General features: G+C 31.8%; 1 protein-coding gene across 1 annotated transcript; it reads right to left on the bottom strand.

Moving 5' to 3' along the window:
• Positions 1 to 4,121: 4,121 nt before the first annotated feature.
• LOC143067036 (protein CWC15 homolog A-like) lies at positions 4,122 to 16,017 on the bottom strand. Its single transcript, XM_076239974.1, has 6 exons — positions 15,932 to 16,017; positions 14,235 to 14,375; positions 13,266 to 13,369; positions 6,542 to 6,627; positions 5,542 to 5,753; positions 4,122 to 4,825 (listed from the first exon to the last, which is right to left on the bottom strand). Exons 2-6 carry the CDS (start codon positions 14,363 to 14,365, stop codon positions 4,705 to 4,707), a joined length of 654 nt encoding a protein of 217 aa, XP_076096089.1. The 5' UTR covers positions 14,366 to 14,375; positions 15,932 to 16,017; the 3' UTR covers positions 4,122 to 4,704.
• Positions 16,018 to 19,463: the final 3,446 nt, after the last annotated feature.

The following is a 19,463-nucleotide window of genomic DNA, read 5'->3' as shown; positions in this document are numbered from 1 at the left end:
TGCAACTGCTTAAAATCAAAGTGCTTGTGAACATTGTAGGTTAAAGATTGCATTCACTAAAAGCAACACATTGTAATATGCATGCAAATCAAAGCATGTTTGTAATTGAAAAGATCTACCTTTGTTCACATGGTTAAAAGTAGGTTCATTCAACTATTGTGAACAAAGAAAGATAACTCCAATTTTAAAAAAAGTACTTGTAATGGTTTTTCAGAACAGATAGATTCACTTTAGTAAATTTTATTAGATGTGGAATGATTTTCAATGACATAACTATCTACCAAAGTTCAAATGAAGTGAATGTAAACAATTATAGGCAACTGTAAGGCCTTGAACAATGAGAAAACCCATACCTTATAGTCAACTATAGAAGGCATGGACTTAATAAAATATGAAACATTTTTAATTGATAAAACTGATTGCCCTATTTATCACAATTTATGAAAAAGAATATGACATATGAACCGTAGACAACCACTGAACTACAGGCTCCTGGCTTGGGTTAGGTACATTACAGGACCTAAGACCTAAATAGTAATGATCAAGCAGAAAGTTCTAAATGAGGTTAGGGGACAACAATATGAATTTCTTGGGTATTGTAGAATTCACAATGATACTGAATTACTGTAGTGTAAAACCAATTGTCAATAGTGTTCTGAATTTTATCAATATAGTGATGAAAAATAGTAATCATAAAAATATATTGACTTGACCAGCAGGAGCACTGCTAGAGTTCTTTTCAGTTATACCATATAGGTTTCCTATAGTTCAGTTCCGACCACAAATATAGATTATCTACTAGTATTCTTATTTTATTGGTTTAAACATTTGACCTTCTGCACTTTTATGAAGTCTCTAATTTTTATTGTGGTATTTTTTTTAATTTGGGAACTGTGCCCAAAATACAGCTGCATTAATATCTAATAGTTGTTTTGGTGATTTCTCAAACAGAAGCATTTGCAGTCATTTCCCCATGATTTATTATTATTTTGTTGCATACATTAATGATGTCACAGAGGAAATATTGGTGCTTAAAGTTTTGAAAAAACCGGGAACTTTTAAAATTAGTGAACACACTTCGGCATATAGAAATTGTCAGACATGTTTAGTGAGGTAGAAATCAGATATTTTGAGGGAGAAAAAGTTGGACATATTTGGAGGATATTTAAATTCATGGACATGTTTTGACAAAGCTGACACATTTGGAAGTGTTACTTAAATTTCATAGATAAATTGCCTGAAATGTTCAATTAAATGCACTGATCTCTCAAAAAAGTGGAAAATTAAGTTAGTTCTAAAAAGCTTTTGATTGCATTAATGCAATCTTTAAGCCACAAACTGTATAAAATCTGTCAAGTGAATTTCTTAATCACTTAGCAGGAGTAATAGAATCATTTAATTTGGTACATTGGATCATTGCAAGTTCTACAGGTCTGCCAGACAGGGTTCATCACCTCGGCCAATTTCAAGGAGCAATGATCAATATTAAATGCTAGTTTTACTGTAAGTAATAGACCTACAAACAAATTTTGATCTTCATATATATATCCATTTTTATACGACCGCAAAATTTTTTGCGGTCGTATATTGGTATCATGTCGTCGTCGTCCGAAGACGGATTGTTTCCGGATAATAACGTTAGTATAAGTCAATAGAAATCAATAAAATTTTAACACAATGTTTATAACCACAAAAGAAAGCTTGGGATTGATTTTGGGGGTTATGGTCCCTAAGGTTTAGGAATTAGGGCCCAAAACAAGCATTTATCTAGTGTCAGGACAATAAGTTGTGTATAAGTATTTCAATTGTTCTGAAATTGTACCACAATGTTTAATACCATAAGTAGAAGGTTGGGATATATTTTAAGGGTTATGGAGCAAACAGTCTAGGAATAAAGGGCAAAAGAGGGGCCAAAAACAAGCATTTTTGTAGTTTCAAGACAATAAATTGGAGTTATCTTTCTTTGTCCAGAATGGTTGTTGAATCACCTAAAACCAATACTTTATGAAATCTTCTTTGAAAATTGGAGTTATCTTTCTTTGTCCAGAATAGTAGTTGAATCAACTTAAGTCAATGCTATATACAATATAAAATGCAATATTCACTTCTACCAACTGATAAATTAAAGCAATCTTTACCATTCAGTGATTACAAGCATTTTGATTACCATTCTAGGGTTATGCCCCTTTACAAGTGGAAAAATTGAAGAATTTTTTAGTTTTTGTTCTCTTAACTTAAGTTTGTCTTAAATAAATTTAATGAAATGTGTATATAATGCTTATTACCTCTAAACTCAGTTTAACTTCAATTTTTGGCAGCTTCACTTTTACAGTTCTAAAGTTATGTCCCTTTATTACGTTATATGCTAGCGGGGGCATCGCCTGTGTCCCTTTGGACACATTCCATTTATTTTTTTAAGTTACTATTAATTAATATTAATTTTTTAACTATGACTGTATGACATTTTATATTTTAATATTTTATGATGTATTTAAATGAGTAGTTATTGTTGCAAACTCCATTAGTACTTGAATTGAGATCATTTTTGGAATAAAGGAAAGGGGGAGGTGAAGAAAAAAATGGGGGGGGGGGGGATAATTTTTTCTCATTTCAGATTTCAGAAATTAAAAAGAAAATTTCTTCAAATATTTTTTTTTTTTGAGAGGATTAATATTCAACAGCATAGTGAATTGCTCTAAAGCAGATTTTTTTTAAAGTTCATTAGACCACATTTATTCTGTGTCAGAAACCTATGCTGTGTCAACTATTTAATCACAATCCAAATTCAGAGCTGTATCCAGCTTGAATGTTGTGTCCATACTTGCCCCAGCCGTTTAGGGTTCGACCTCTGTGGTCGTATAAAGCTGCGCCCTGTGGAGCATCTGGTTTTAAAGTGAAGACATCCTTCTCACAGTGGTCATCTGACCTCTATCTCATCTTAATAGCTAAATATATATATACCATTAGCTTCCACACTTTGGTCAGATTATCAAATACTGTGTATACTGTCAACTATATTTATTGATTTTGAGGTGTACTTAACTCTTTTTCTAATTTATCAATATTTCAGTTATTTATTTTTTTTATAAAATCCTTTTCAGGTGTAATACATGTCCTAAAAATTTTCCCTTATATACTTTTCTTTACCTCATTTCCATGGTTTATTGATCAATTTAAGTTTTGCTGATTCAGTTATTTTAAAAGTAAAAGGTCAGAATTATTGTAAGGTGTTCTGTCTGTTTGACCGTGTCATCTGGCCTTAATTTCATGATTCATAGGTCATTGTGAAATGATCCTCATTATATCAGTTTCACTGTAACTTTAAGTAGTAAGTTTACAATCACTGTTACTGTTTGAAGATTACACCTTGCTAGGACTTTATTTTCTTGAATACTGTTAACAGTTACTGAAACCAAGAAGAATGTGTTTATCTGACAAGATTTACTGGATCTTGACCTCAATTTCACAGTTCACTGATCAAAGACTTTTCACATTCATTCATAATCAATAAAGCAGGTTAGACATTTTTAAGTTTGGATACTTCGGTACTTATACCTGTACTGTACTAATAAAAAGGTTGAAATCTTTTTTGTCAACTTTCAATGTAGTTCAACATAAATGGTAGTAATAAACCCTATGTGAAGGTTGGTACCTATTTAAACTTTTAAACCCGCTGCATTTGTTTGCACCGGTCTTAAGTCAGGAATCTGATGTTCAGTAGTTGTCGTCTGTTGATGTGGTTCATAAGTGTTTCTTGTTTTTTATATAGATTAGACTGTTGGTTTTCCCTCTTGAATGGTCTTACACTAATAATTTTTGGGGCCCTTTATAGCTTGCTGTTCAGTGTAAGACAAGGCTCTGTGTTGAAGACCATACTTTGACCTATATTGGTTGTCTTTTACAAATTGTGACTTGGATGGAGAGTTGTCTCATTGGCACTCATACCACATCTTTTTATACTATTATAACAACTATATTTTTTTACAACCTTGACTAACCATGAGGGTCTTGCACAGTGGGAAAGACCTTTTTCAATATATTACTAAAATCATAACCAAAACATCAGTGTTTTCTGTCAAAATCTAAGGTCATACTTACAGTTTACAATTAAACAAAAACAATTTACAAAAAACTATTTTATTTACATACATGTATATTTACATCAGTATTCACAAACAGAAATACATATATTTTATTATGAAGTTTTGTAAATGAAACTTATTGATACATTAATGATATGGTGATTTAAATTTAAAACAGGAAAAAAAGACAATGTTTTCTTTTATGAACAATAAAGTGTATACATCTAAAGATTTCCTAACAAGATATATTTAAAAAAAAAAAAGAAATGAAAAACAATCAAATTTAAATACTATTAATTTATTCCCTTGGACAAATTTGAATGACCGACAATGGTATGAGAAATAAATGGAGACAAATCTTTTAAGATTTTAAGACAATAAAATTTTCCCATTAATGTAAACAAGTTAAAATATCATTTGTAAGTGGTATCTATAGATTTCTGTATCATCCAATTTGTAACTGATTAAAAAAAAGCAGCCCTTCCTACCAATCAACTGGAAAAATAGAGGTTTAGATTAGACAACCTATTTTAAGGATGGTCTTCCTTTATTATTCTCTGTAAGACCTCACACATATTAAAGTGTACATCTGCACAATAAAATATAAAATTTAACACTTGTACTATTTTATATATTTCTCCATGAACTTTTTATGAAATTCAGATCTAAGTGTATCGTTTATGAATGCTGACTTCTTCTCCTCTCCTTTTGCACAGTTCTTGAACACAACATCATCATCCCATCTACAAACAATACACATGTTATCAATGTTGGTAGTTTCATATCAATTTAAAGTTTAAATGTAGTAACACCAGATGAACTGGTAAATTAAATTGAAAGAAAACTTAGTATTTTGTATTTTGAAGGTAACCATTGTTGAAATTAATAGGTCAGCTAGTATAAATGAAGTTGATGTGTTTTTGATGTATCAAATAAAGAGTCACATTAACAAACTTTACCTTCTTTTAAACACGGTAATTTTTGTAATGATGTCTAAATTTCGATTTGATTTTCTGTGATTTGATGCCACTTTTAAGCACCACTTTTGGGCTATTTCTTGGCGGTCAGTTTTTATTGCTGGAGGAAGCTGGAGTGACTGAAGTAAACCCCCCCACCTTCAAAAGGAAAACTAACAATCCTAGTCAATTAAGATTGGAATCGATTGTACTAGCAGAGCTCATACTCACAAGCTAAGTGTTGACTTGCTAGTGATTACAGTGTAGAAACTAGTGGGACCACTCAGCCCCTCTGTATTGATGTCTATGTTATCAGAACTATGCATTATATGTGTCAATAGTGATTGGTATGTGAATTCAGTAAAAAAAGTATATATAATTTTACTCTGTTTTTTTTTTAGTCCAATTACTATTGTATACAGATGTTGCTGTCAGCATACAGAACAACTTTATATGAATTATAGTGACTGTAGCTATATACAATTTCAGAATGATAATCTTACCTCCTTTTAACATTAAAGTTTCCACCTTTGTCTTTATCTTTATTAAGGAGAGGATTTCCTTTTAAGATATTCTCTGTTCTGATTCTCTCTTCCTCAGCTTTTCTCTCCACGTCCAGTCGAACCTTTTCGTTTGCTCTTTCTTTTTTAATCTTTTGTAATTCAGCCATTAATTCAGCAGCATCATCTTCATCATCAGACGAATCATCGTCATCCTATTATAAAATATCAAAATATAAATTAAAATATTTGTTGCATTTTCTTTAAATGAAGTGAATGTAAGCAACCATAGAAATCTGTACCTTCAACATTGAGAAAAGCCAATAACTTTAAAAGGCTCCAACATGAAGAAAACTGACAGCCTAGGTTGTAACAAAACAATTTGTAAAAAACAAATATGACAGACATGAACTTAGATAACCACTGAAGTTGACTGAACTTCAGGCTACTGACTTGGGACAGGCACATACAGAATGTGTTGGAGTTTAACTAGTTTGAAGGCACCAATCCTCTCAAAACATAGGACAGTGGTGTAAAAGGTATATATTTATAAGTCTCAAAATTTACACTAGATCCTATTGCCTCACTGTAAAGCTTCTTAAATATTATCATATTTACAAGAAGAGTTTGTATCAGAGTGTAAACTAGTACTTAGACCACAATGACTTTGAGACATAGATGAACTATGTCCACTGATTTTGTGATATCAAAATGCACATTTCTATGGCAGTATCTGTTCTGTTACACAATTTTTAAGCACAACCAACCATAACATGTGACTTCAAACTATCAAGACAAAATTGCTGATTGGATTTCAATGGCATCAAATAGAGTAAGAGAAGCAGGAAAAACTATTTCATGCAAATTGACATAACATTCTCCCCTTCAAAATGAATACAAAAAAAATATTAAAAGTCCAGTTTTGAAGCACTCATTGCTATACATGTATTATAACATGTAGTTGTCTTAGTTTCAACTTGTAAATCCTGTAATCTACACCTACATCATCATCTATGGGGTCATCTGCATCCAGATTAGAGGCTGGTATCTGTTCTAATCGTTGTCTCTTACTACTACTACTGCCAGATTCTACAACAAAAGTAAATTGAAAATCATGATGGATCCAAAAAAGGAATTTATATTTGTAAAAGGCTTCTTTTTAAAACAAATTCATCTTTAAGTTTTTTATTGGACAGAAATGATTTGTATTGGGAGATATTTTTTACACACACATTTTTTATTGGTAAACGTGTCTTAATACAGTACCGTTCAAAAGGACCAACTCTCCCACACCCTACACCAAGGAAAATGTCGGAGTCACTCCGAAAAACTCCGATATTCCTTCCAAAATGTTGGGAGGAATTTGGGAGTAATCTCTCCCAAAATCAGGTAAATGTTTATTGTGATAGCGAGCTCACTCTCTACACCGAGGAATTAATTGCCCTTATCCTCCTTTGATCTCTACCGGCACACGACTGATAGGGTAATTGGATTACCTGACAGGTAAAGGTTGAAGTAATAAAGAATTATATTTCCGGTCTACTGTATCAGTTTAAGTGTCAAACAGGTATATAATTTTAAATGTCTTTTAATACTAATTAAGTTTAATTTGTGGTAATAATAAGTCAAAATATTTTCGCATTTTTTGTTTGCTTATCTAAAAATATCTTAACCTTAATGTACTTGCTTTTAAAAAAAAAAGGATTATAAAATATAGTGGAATATGTGAAAAATCCAATATTCTACTTCAAAGTTAAAGTCTTTATTTGAAAATTATGTGTCTAAAAGTTTTGTATATGCAAGTAAAACGGAAAATTTATTCACCATTCATTAGGCATAATAATGGCCCCGTAATAATTGTGTAAGTCTACGGCATTTTCTTTTTACGATTATCTAATTGCTGGAATGAATAAAATATTTAAAGCAAAATGTTGTTGTTAATTCTTTCAATTGTATTTAAGTTTTATAGAAAATATAAACTACTTAATTTTGACCTCGATGTCTTTACCAGTAAATTAATATTTTATTTACGAAATGGACATACTTGTGTAAAAAGAACCGGAACTTCCGCTAAATTAATGAGAGCAGTTTAAAGAAAATCATAAAAATTACATGTCTCAAAGTTTTGTATATGCAAGTAAAAGGGAAAATATTATTCACCATTCGTTATGCTTAATAATTACGGCATTTTCGTTTTACGATTTGTTGGCAGTACTGTAGGATAATAATACATTTCGGTTACAACAGGAATACTTCCACAGCTGCATTAATTTCGTCTTTGTATAATACTTATGTTCGCACAGTGAATGTAAATTTATGTATTTTGAACAGTGATCTTAAAAGATTTTAAAAACAATTATTTGCCATGCGAAGACAATTCCACGATACACATCTCAGTTATCAGTAGTTTGGGTTGAACTTGAACTTGACTTACTTAACAACGTTAAATGCTAAAAATAGTTAACATTAATTTTATCCACAGCACGAGTTTTTAAAAGGGCGGGAAATAATATCGCGTACCAGTACACTCAGGTGACCTTTCTAGATGACCGTGGGAAAAATTCATTCAAGGTGAACGACATTTTTGTGCGATCGTATTGAGGCTCCCGAAGGTCCTTTTACAATTGATTAATCGGAATCTAAAATATAATTCTTTTCCGAATAAATGAGAACACATCTTTGACTATTTGAATTTTAATGTTTTTATCTTTCAAAAAAGGATGTAGACCTGAACATTAGTTATACGTCCATGGTCAATAATATAAATTTATGGATGATGAAATATTGAAGTTATGATGGAAATTGTCCCGGGTGATCAATTGTGTTCAAATGACAACAATAGTTAAAGAACTGCCAATTGTAGGCGGTTGGGAAATTTTGAAAATAAAATGATGACTGATTTAACTGGAATAGAATATTATGATGGGCAATAGTGAGGTTTGATAATAATTAAAGGATTAGTGACCTATCGGATAGCCATAAGCGGATTACTTATCATCACAACTTTTAACATCTTTTGTAAACGTAAAATGATTGAGCGTCATACACTTGTCAAAAACATGAAGACAGGTAGAATTATAGTAATTTAAATTTTTACACTTTCCAAATTTAAATGACGAAATTAATACAAATACTTTCGTCAATTTGAAAACCGTTTCGTAAAAAGCAAAATGACGAGCGCTAACAATATCACTTTAAGTTATTTCCTTTGTCCAACAGAGTTGTCACTTTACAGTTTCTTTTCGTAATTTAAATTATTCAAGTATGTATAAATGTACCGAGGTGGTGAAACATAATATTTTACATTGCTCAATAAATTAAGTTTAATTACTTGTTGATCCGATGAATCGTGTTACCGTAAAAACAACATGATTTTATTAGCCAGTTGATTTTTAAATAATGAACAATTAATGCACCGATATTGCTGATTGAGTAAGTCATAAATTCTAATTGTGTCAGAATCGTCTTTGTTGAAAGAACACAATGTATGACCTTACCGGACTGTAATAGAAACACAAAATAACAAGTTTTTTCTTCATACTTTTTCGTATGTATGTTTTATTTCAAAGATAATGGCATAGGACAAAAACATAAGATAATAATTATCTTCTTCTAAATGATAATGTCACATCTTTATCTGTCAAAGAAAGGAAAACATTTGTTCAATTTTTAATACAGTGATTTTAAAGCACACCTGTGCAATCAAGATCGATTAAATGTACATAGGTAAATTATCTGGGTAATCCGATTATGTTATCACGCGTCGTTAATTTTTAGTACATCCGATGGGCAATAAACCAATTAACAGCCACGCGGTGTTGGGAGAGAATCTTTGGAGGACTTTGGGAGTGAAATCCGCGGTACTCAGTGTGATTCCAAGAAACACGGAAATCGGAAAAAAACAATATCGAATCGATCCGTTTGAATGGTACTGTATAGTGATTGTATTGGTAGATATTTTTAGTGCGGTGACTGAAGGCAGATTTTTTGGAATTTAATCTCCCCACCGAACACACACCTACATAATATATCATTGGAAAGAGGAAATCGTGTACTATAATAATATGCCTGTCGTCAGGACTTGATATGGTCACATTTTTTTAAAATTGAGGTCAAAGGTCATATGTAAAAATCTGTGAAAGTTTGGGAGGGTTTCAATTTTGACATTTTTTTCTATTTCTAAACTCTATCTATATACAAATGATACTGTTTTGGCTTTAGTAATGTTTGTTTTTATACATAAACCTTAATCATTGAGATTTTTTTATCAAAAAAAATCCTAAAACGACGTTTTATAAACAAAACTTCAAAAATCAAGTTTTCAACCTATAAGATGTTTAGAGCACCTTAACCTTATGAAAGATATCAATTTCAGGTAAAAATCAAGTGTCATGCAGGACAATACTTTAAAATTATTTTTTAAACTATCATAGTGGGTGAGTCATCAAACCAAAGCCATAGAACACTACAGTCAAATATGACCTCAAATTGAATTTGCGGATACTTCAGTTTTTTATATAGACTACTTGTTGCTTTTGGGTTTTTTTTCACAATTATTACTGCTACCATAGTATTATCTTTTGTTGTGTATTTAACTCTGGTTAATATCTATTACATTATAGGTTTTGTAACTATATCCCCCCTTTTATCCCTTGCAACGTACCCCAAACTTCAAAAGTATTCCATATAAAAAAAGAAAATGTGATATGATTGCAAATGAGACAACTCTCCAAATGAGACCAAATGAGACATAAAACAATTATAGGTCCCGTACGGGCTTCAACAATGAGTAAAATTCATACTGCATAGTCTTCAATTCCCGAAATGAATAATGTAAAACAAACAAAAAATTTAACAACCTGATTAATGTACAAAATAAATAAGAAAGAAACAAATATAGTATATAGAAACAAACGACAAACACTGCATTACCGTCTCGTGACTTGAAACAGACAAATACAGATATTGGCGGGGTTTAAATTTTTTAAGGGCACGCCAACACTCCCCTAACCTCGGGATTGGAACCGTGTGTACCAGTGCAACAAGCTTTATACCAAATCAACCGTTATCTCCATCACCTTCATTTTCATCAACCGTCACAAAACATGTTTTAATATTTCTACATTTCACTCGTGGCCACAGGTCTGCACATGAAAGGTTCTGCTCAAAGCAAACACGTTATTTTGAGTTTTTCTTTACAAGTACAGACAAGGTATTGTAGGAAGTCCGAAGAAATTTGTTCCTAAAAAAATACCAGCTTCAAACCATCCCTATCAATTCATCCAAGATTTTAAAAGAGATCTAAAAGGGGGTTTAGGAAGGTGTGATGACATCTATATGCTTGTCTGCAAAGATGCTGGGGAAACATTATACACACTATCTTGAATTCGCTCATTTCATGGCTGGCAACACATTAGATAGCGTCGCACTTTATTTTAAGAAGCATAAAATCTATTGGCATTCAATGTTTCAACAAGGTGTTTTGAACCAAACTCATGGTACATTTGTAAAGCCAATCCTAAATGAAAAGGAGTTAAACAAAAACGATTGTCTCAACAATTGCTTAGCATTTCCACAATTTCTCTGATGCCATTTCCTGAGAATAGTCTTGGCTGTATGCATTTTCATTGAGTAAACATAGAATGAATTGCAATAAATACGAAGGCATTGGCTGAATTAAGAAGGAAGAGACAATTCATCCGAAGTTGGGTAGTCTTCTTTAGAGTTTCGATGTCTTTTCTAAGTAAACTTGCAGCGGAATGAAATATCTGTCCGTTATTTGTGTCTATTACAGTTGACATTGAGATTTTGAGGTCAGTTTTCAATTGACTGAAAGCTTTTATGGCATCTTAAATAGTTATTTTGCTACTAAATATTATGTTATATTTGCCTTGAACTTGCTGAAGTTGTTTGACAACTGAATTTCTAAAGAAATAAATTAGTTTAGACTGCATTTTACATGTAGAATATTTTAAATTAGAATCAGCCGGAAGAAATGATCTTTATTTATCGAGTAATGGTGTCATGAGGAATGACCATTAAACCATTGTCAATAGCCAAAATAAAATTACTAAAAGCAGTATCGTGTTTTGAGATATCTGTTTCCACGGGTTTGAATTTTTTTTTTTACTTTTTTAGCAAATAATTTGTAATGCAACCAAAATGACAGAGTGATTGAAGTTTAAAAGATGGACGGGAAACTATTTCAACTTTAACTTTATCTGACACGGATAAAACATTTTTAATACGCTCATCGGATTCAAACTTGAGTAATTTTTTATCTTTCTAAAATGTTTTGTTGCAACAAAATATACAAACGCTCCAGTTTAACGACTGCATTCTAGAACGTTTACAAATACCCGAAACTGAGGGACAACAGTCAGGTAATTGTATGTCGTCATTAAATATTAGACTAGAAGCTTCCTCACTCTAAAAGAGGGAAGAAATATGTTTACTTGTGTAAGTTTTGTAGCATGAACGATGATAAACTGCCTGCACGAAGTTCTTCAAATTAACAGCTATTGCATGAAACAGCTTGATGTTCACCTCATCCAATCTTCTATGCAATGCAGATACAAAAATTGACTTCCCTAAACTGGTAAATTGACTCAAAATTTCAATCGAGGTTTTTTTTTTTGCATATTATGCACTGCATAAAATGTAACGACTTTTGTCTTTTCTTTGAACTTAATAAAGGACTTGACATATCACGGAATATTTACTGAAACTATCCGTTAATTATTTTGATTTTACAATAAGACTTTTCTGACAAAGTATATTTGATGTTTTATAACGAAAAAACATAGAATATAAACATATACAAACAAAGTATGTGGCATATATCAGTGCACTTTAATTGAAAATATGTGTATATAATAGCGAAAAAGGTGTAATTTCATATATCATTTGAGAGCAAATTATTGACTAATACACAAAATGTGACGGAAGGCAAGTGATTGAGTTCCGTGTTGAAATTGAAGATATTTACTCCATTCCTTTTCCATTGATTTCTTAAGGTTTTTTCATATTTTGGCTCCGAAATTTTTATCACTAATTAGTTTTATTAAATATTATATGCTTAAAATATTATGGGATAATTTTTATTACTACTATGAAGAGAAAACTAAAGTTTGAGTCTGAATTTGCAATTAAAATTACCTCAATTTTAAATAGTCTAAACTTCACAAATTTTATAGATCAGAAGAAAATAAAATACTGAATGGAATATTTTGACATATAAAAATAACTTCAGGAAAAACTATTTCAATTAAATGTAAGCAAACATACACATTTTTTCATTTTGGAAAAGGGGGGTTGAAACTCTCCAATATACTACCAGTCATTAAAACGACTTTTTAGAAAAAAGTGACCGTACGAAATTCTGACGACAGGGCAAAAACTAAAGAAGACATATTTGTCTTTAAGTTAAGACCATTTTTAGCCGTGTGTTATTTGGGGAGATTAAACTCGCGATCTAGACGACTTTTTACACTTCTGTCACCGCACTATTTGTAGAATTATTTGTATTGGTAGTTGTTTTTTTACTGATTTTACTGTTTTACAAATTGTTTTTTTGACAGTGATGATTAGTATTAGAAGATTATACAAAAGTTATTTGTACTGGTAGATCAGAAATCAACAATCAATTTTGGTCATTTATATTTCTACCCCATAAAATGTAATTACCATCTGGGAGAAAAACTTCAATGATATTAATAGAAATTCACCTCTATTTCTGTCCCTTTTTTCTCTGACATTCTTTTCTCTATCGTCAAGATCACGTCTGAAGTCACGGCTTCTCAATTCTTCACTGGTACCCTGACCTTCTTGTCTAAAAAACAAGGATAACTTAGTTATCATGATTGATGTATTGGTGTATATCATGACCTGGATTTTGTGTAATATATAATTAAGAAAAAAAAAGGATTCTCAAAATAATTAAAGCAAGCTACAAGATTGTTAGGATAAATTGAAGTTAAGGAATAAATGAAGTAATAATATGCCAGAAATATCTTTTTTTAAGTTAATATTGTTTTATAGTCATTAAATTGTTAAACATATTAGAGAGTCCCAAAACTTCTGTTAAAGTAAATTTATTTAGTTTTCTTGGTTATTTGTTGCCCCTTACCAGGATACCTACTTTTGAAGATTTGTAAAAGTATTTTCTACTTAGAAATTGGATCAATAGCTCAAATGGTTGGGTTGTACTAATTGTTTCTTTAACAATTAAAAATGGTATATAATGAAGATTCAAATATATGGAAATATATGAAACAAAATTGGTGAAAATCTTCAAACAGCTGAGCTCATAATGAAAGGTGAACATGACAACATCAATGGGTTTGCAAACTATCACTGCTTTGAATGAAGTTCCAAAGTCTGGGAAAATGAGAAGAAATTACATGGATTTAAATGATTTCCTAATAACAAGTCTGGAAAAATGAGGAAAAGTGCTCTATCAATTATTGAATTCCATCATAGCAGGTGCACAACTTCAACATATTTGCAAAAATTTTGAAGAAAAGTGCTGAAACTGCAAGATGAATTTATAAAAAAAAATTGGTACTGTTGTTTTTAAGTTTTGCCTCTCTCTATTTCTGAAAGTATTACAAATAAACATACATGTACTTTTACATTTGTACCATTTATTGTTTTTTATAATTACAATTTTTATTGATTTTTACAAATATATATACCTGTATTTTAGTTTTGTGTGTGATGGTAAATCTCTGCTGGAGTACTGCTTTGACAGTGCACTAAGGTCACCTTCATTTTTACCTCTACCACCCCTAGCTGGTTCAAAAGTAGGCCTTGCTGCTGTAGTCATTGCAAATTATCTGGCAAAATTTAAACAACTGAATTAATTCCAGATGTTGAAGAGTGAATCTTCGAGACTAAAATGTATGACCATATGATTTCCTAACATTCAGGTTAAGCATTACATGTACAAATGTATGGTTTGCTTCTCAGTATATTCTATGACATCATTGTTTCCTTGCACTTGTGTTTTTTCCTCTTTCTATTACATGTACCGGAATACTAGCCAGCTGAACCCACATTATTAACATTACTTATTTGATTTAATAGAATATAAACTTTCTTGTCACTAAATTTGTCTACTTGTCATTTAAATGTATCAGTGTTTGTAGCGCTGTATATACGACTTTTGAATTTCGGCACAGCAAACTTCAGTGGCGGATCAAGAGGGGGGCGAAGAAGGCTTGCACTTTTTTTTTGGTGAAAAATGACTGTTAATCAAACTAGACTTCGTGTTCTTTTCAATTTTCCGTGTATTTAATTTTTATGCGACAATTCTTTACATATTCAGATATTTTTCGCTCGTAATTACTGTAATATATTATTGATAATGTCAATTCCCTATGGTGGAGTTGACCAGTGCATAGAAAAAATGTCATCCAGTCATTTTGAAATTCAAATCACAGTAACACATTGCTTAGGCTGACACCTTCAAAGTGACAAAATATTAAGCAAGAACAGATATGGACGTCTATTTCAAAATTCCACCAAACAGAAAGTAAATACCCTATTACACTCTAATAAGGGAAAAAAAAGTATACAGCAATATTATTTACCTACGGAAGCATATATAACCCCACACGCCCAAGCCTTTTAATAACATAGCTGAATAATGATCCCCAGACAGTGAGCTTTAGATAGACTTAAAAGTCTATGGTACAGAACATTTGATTTGAGGAACTTTAGATACTTTGCCACCCCTTTCAATAATCCTGGATCTGCCCCTGAACTTAAGTCACAATGTTTAAGTTATTACTTCACAGAAAGAATCAAATGTTCAATGGCAGTGCTTATGTCAACTGCCCTTGGGTAACAGGAGAAACTCATTCATTAAAAACAACTAGATTGGTGAATACCCCTTATCGTTACTTGGAAATCTTAGCCAGTTGACGCTAGAATATGTGCCGCTTGACCTTTTGATGTCATACAACAATCACTTTACCATTATGACATCAGATATTTTATGGGAACCTTTGAAATGTCCAGTAATGGCGGAAAAATAGCGACTAGGTGTACATGTAGTCCAAATAATTATGGCATCTAGAAAGGCTATTTTTGATTTTGAATATATCAAAAAGCCCTACAAGAGGGCATACTTATTTGGACTAGATCTTATGGTCCTTTTGATATTTTTTTACAATTTGCAGACAATAGGAAGGAATTTGACTAATCTTTCAAAGAAACAACAACCCTAACATCCTAGGTAATAGCTTCTGTTATACATATAATTTTTTTTGTCATTATTGATAGAAACAAGTGCCTGTAGCTGTGCCTGGTTGTGGTTTATAAATTATCTATTATAGGAAGATGCCACATATACTACAGACTAATTTTGGTCTTTCTTTTTATAACAAACCTTGATAGATTTTGTATAACAGATAACTTCGACGAGCTCACATCAAAACATTATGACCAAATGAAGGGAGATTACTGAGAATTTACTGAAACAATAGAAAACCTAAAATTAGTATTGGTATCCGGGCACGCCTCATTATATTCGTAAAACGTCTGTTTCAAATCTTTATCATTTATTTGTTTGTTTGTTACACAAAATTTCAATTTTAATTTTTATCAATTTATATAGAAGTTCTCAATATTATTCCGTCTCCAAAAAATTGTTGATGAAAATGATAGAAAATGTTGAAGTACATTATGTTTCATATTTTCCCTGACATGAGATCATATTCGTAATTTTATTCATATACCAATGAGAAATAATATTGTATATTTATGAAGGATTTTAGTACTTAGCATTTATTGTATGAATTGTACATATTGAAATATTTTCATTGTGAGAAACACTGACAATCTCAAGTCTTTATAAGGCAGCAACCATTTGATTTTCTGGGGGGGGGGGGGGGGGGGGGGCTATGGTTTTTTTTTGGAAAAAAAAGTTTGTTTCCAGTTTTTGGAGAAAAAAATAATTTGTTTTTGATTCTGAGAAAAAAAATTGTTTGGTTCACCCTCAGCTGTCACTATATGTAATGCTAAAATTGAAAGAAAAAAAATGTTTTCGACTTGTTGCGAAAAAAATAGATTGTTTTTCGCCGCAGGCGAAAAAAAAAGTTTGTACAGAAAAAAAAACCATAGCTCCCCCCCAGAAAATCAAATGGTTGCTGCCTAAAAGATAGATGCTTTTAAATTTAATAACAAGAATTAACTTAGGAGACTGCTTAGTCCAAATAATTATTTGACCTAGAGACTGCTCTGCTCACGTGGAATCAACGCATAACTATGCCCTAATATGTCAATAAATAATGAAAGACCATGTTCTCTATAGTGATAGCTGGGAACTTAAATTGAACTTGAATACCCGGCACTGAAATCAGACACACGTGAGATGCTTTAAGTTGGGATAAAATCGACAGAGTTTTTAAACATAACAAAAATGTGTACATTTTTTTGTACCAGCCAAGTATGTCCTTATCCTAAAAGAGGACGACTAGAAGGACAATATTTTTTTTGAAATTATGAAACATATATGCTCTGTATATATGAGGAAGTCTTAGACATCGTGACAGTTTCCTCATATATACACACTCTTAGAAAGAAAAAAAACAGAAGAAGATACCAAAAGGTCACAAAAAACATAGTCTTTAGTGGCCACACTGAATTCCCCAATCCTAATCTACAGGGGCCACCTTGAAATGCTATCTCATAGTCTATAGTGGTCACATTGAAATGCTCAATCAAAGTCTATAGTGGCCACATTGAAACGCTCAATCATAGTCTATAGTGGTCACATTGAAATGCTCAATCAGTCTATAGTGGTCACATTGAAACGCTCAATCAGTCTATAGTGGTCACATTGAAATGCTCAATCAGTCTATAGTGGTCACATTCAAATGCTCAATCATAATCTATAGTGGTCTCATTAAAATGCTCAATCAGTCTATAGTGGTCACATTAAAATGCTCAATCATAGTTTATAGTGGTCACATTGAAATGCTCAATCATAGGTTATAGTTAGCACAGTGAAATGCACAATCATAGTCTATAGTGGTCACATTGAAATGTTCAATTCCTCTTTATTGGCCACATTGAAACGCTCAATCATAGTCTATAGTGAGCACAGTGAAATGCTCAATTATAGTTTATAGTGGTCACATTGAAACGCTCAATCACAGTCTATAGTGGCCACATTGAAATGCTCAAACAGTCTATAGTGGTCACAGTGAAATGCTCAATCATAGTTTATAGTAGTCACATTGAAATGCTCAATCATAGTTTATAGTGGTCACATTGAAATGCATAAACAGTCTATAGTGGCCACATTGAAATGCTCAAACAGTCTGTAGTGGTCACAGTGAAATGCTCAATCATAGTTTATAGTAGTCACATTGAAATGCTCAATCATAGTTTATAGTGGTCACATTGAAACGCTCAATCATAGTCTATAGTGGCCACATTAAAATGCTTAATCAGTCTATAGAGGTCACAGTGAAATGCTCAATCATAGTCTTTAGTGGTCACATTGAAATGCTCAAACAGTCTATAGTGGTCACAGTGAAATGCTCAATCATAGTCTATAGTGGCCACATTAAAATGCTCAATCAGTCTATAGTGGTTACATTGAAATGCTCAATCATAGTTTATAGTGGTCACATTGAAATGCTCAATCATAGTCTATAGTGGTCACATTGAAATGTTCAATCATAGTCTATAGTGGTCACATTGCAATGTTCAATCATAGTCTATTGTGGTCTCATTAAAATGTTCAATCATAGTTTATAGTGGTCACATTAAAATGTTCAATTACTCTTTATTGGCCACATTGAAACGCTCAATCATAGTCTATAGTGGTCACATTGTAATGCTCAATCATAGTTTATAGTGGACACATTGAAATGTTCAATCATAGTTATAGTGGTCACATTGAAATGCTCAACTACTCTTTATTAGCCACATTGAAACGCTCAATCATATTCTATAGTGGCCACATTGAAATGCTTAAACAGTCTATAGTGGTCACAGTGAAATGCTCAATCATAGTTTATAGTTGTCACATTGAAATGCTTAATCATAGTTTATAGTGGTCACATAGAAACGCTCAATCATAGTTATAGTGGCCACATTAAAATGCTCAATCAGTCTATAGTGGTCACGTTGAAATGCTTATTCATAGTTTATAGTGGTCACATTGAAATGCTCAATCATAGTTTATAGTTGTCACATTGAAATGCTCAATCATAGTTTATAGTTGTCACATTGTGACGCTCAATCATAGTTATAGTGGCCACATTAAAATGACCAATCAGTCTATAGTGGTCACATTGAAATGCTCATTCATAGTTTATAGTGGTCACATTGAAATGCTCAATCATAGTCTATAGTGGTCACATTGAAATGCTCAATCATAGTTTAGAGTTGCCACATCGAATGCTCAAACAGTCTATAGTGGTCATATGCTCAATCATAGTTTATAGTGGTCACATTGAAATGCTCAATCATAGTTTATAGTTGTCACATTGAAATGCTCAATCATAGTTTATAGTTGTCACATTGTGATGCTCAATCATAGTTATAGTGGCCACATTAAAATGCTCAATCAGTCTATAGTGGTCACATTGAAGTGCTCATTCATAGTTTATAGTGGCCACATCGAATGCTCAAACAGTCTATAGTGGTCAAATGCTCAATCATAGTTTATAGTGGTCACATTGAAATGCTCAATTATAGTTTATAGTGGACACATTGAAATGCTCAATCATAGTTTATAGTTGTCACATTGAAATGTTCAATCATAGTTATAGTGGACACATTGAAATATTAATCATAGTCTATAGTGGTCACATTGAAATGTTCAATCATAGTCTAATATGGTCACATTGAAATGATCAATCATAGTTTATAGAGGTCACATTGAAACGCTCAATCATAGTCCACTG

The sequence above is a fragment of the Mytilus galloprovincialis genome, chromosome 3 (genome assembly GCF_965363235.1).
Source record: "Mytilus galloprovincialis chromosome 3, xbMytGall1.hap1.1, whole genome shotgun sequence".
Classification (NCBI taxonomy): Eukaryota; Metazoa; Mollusca; class Bivalvia; order Mytilida; family Mytilidae; genus Mytilus; species Mytilus galloprovincialis.
This window is presented reverse-complemented; position numbering and strand designations above follow the sequence as displayed.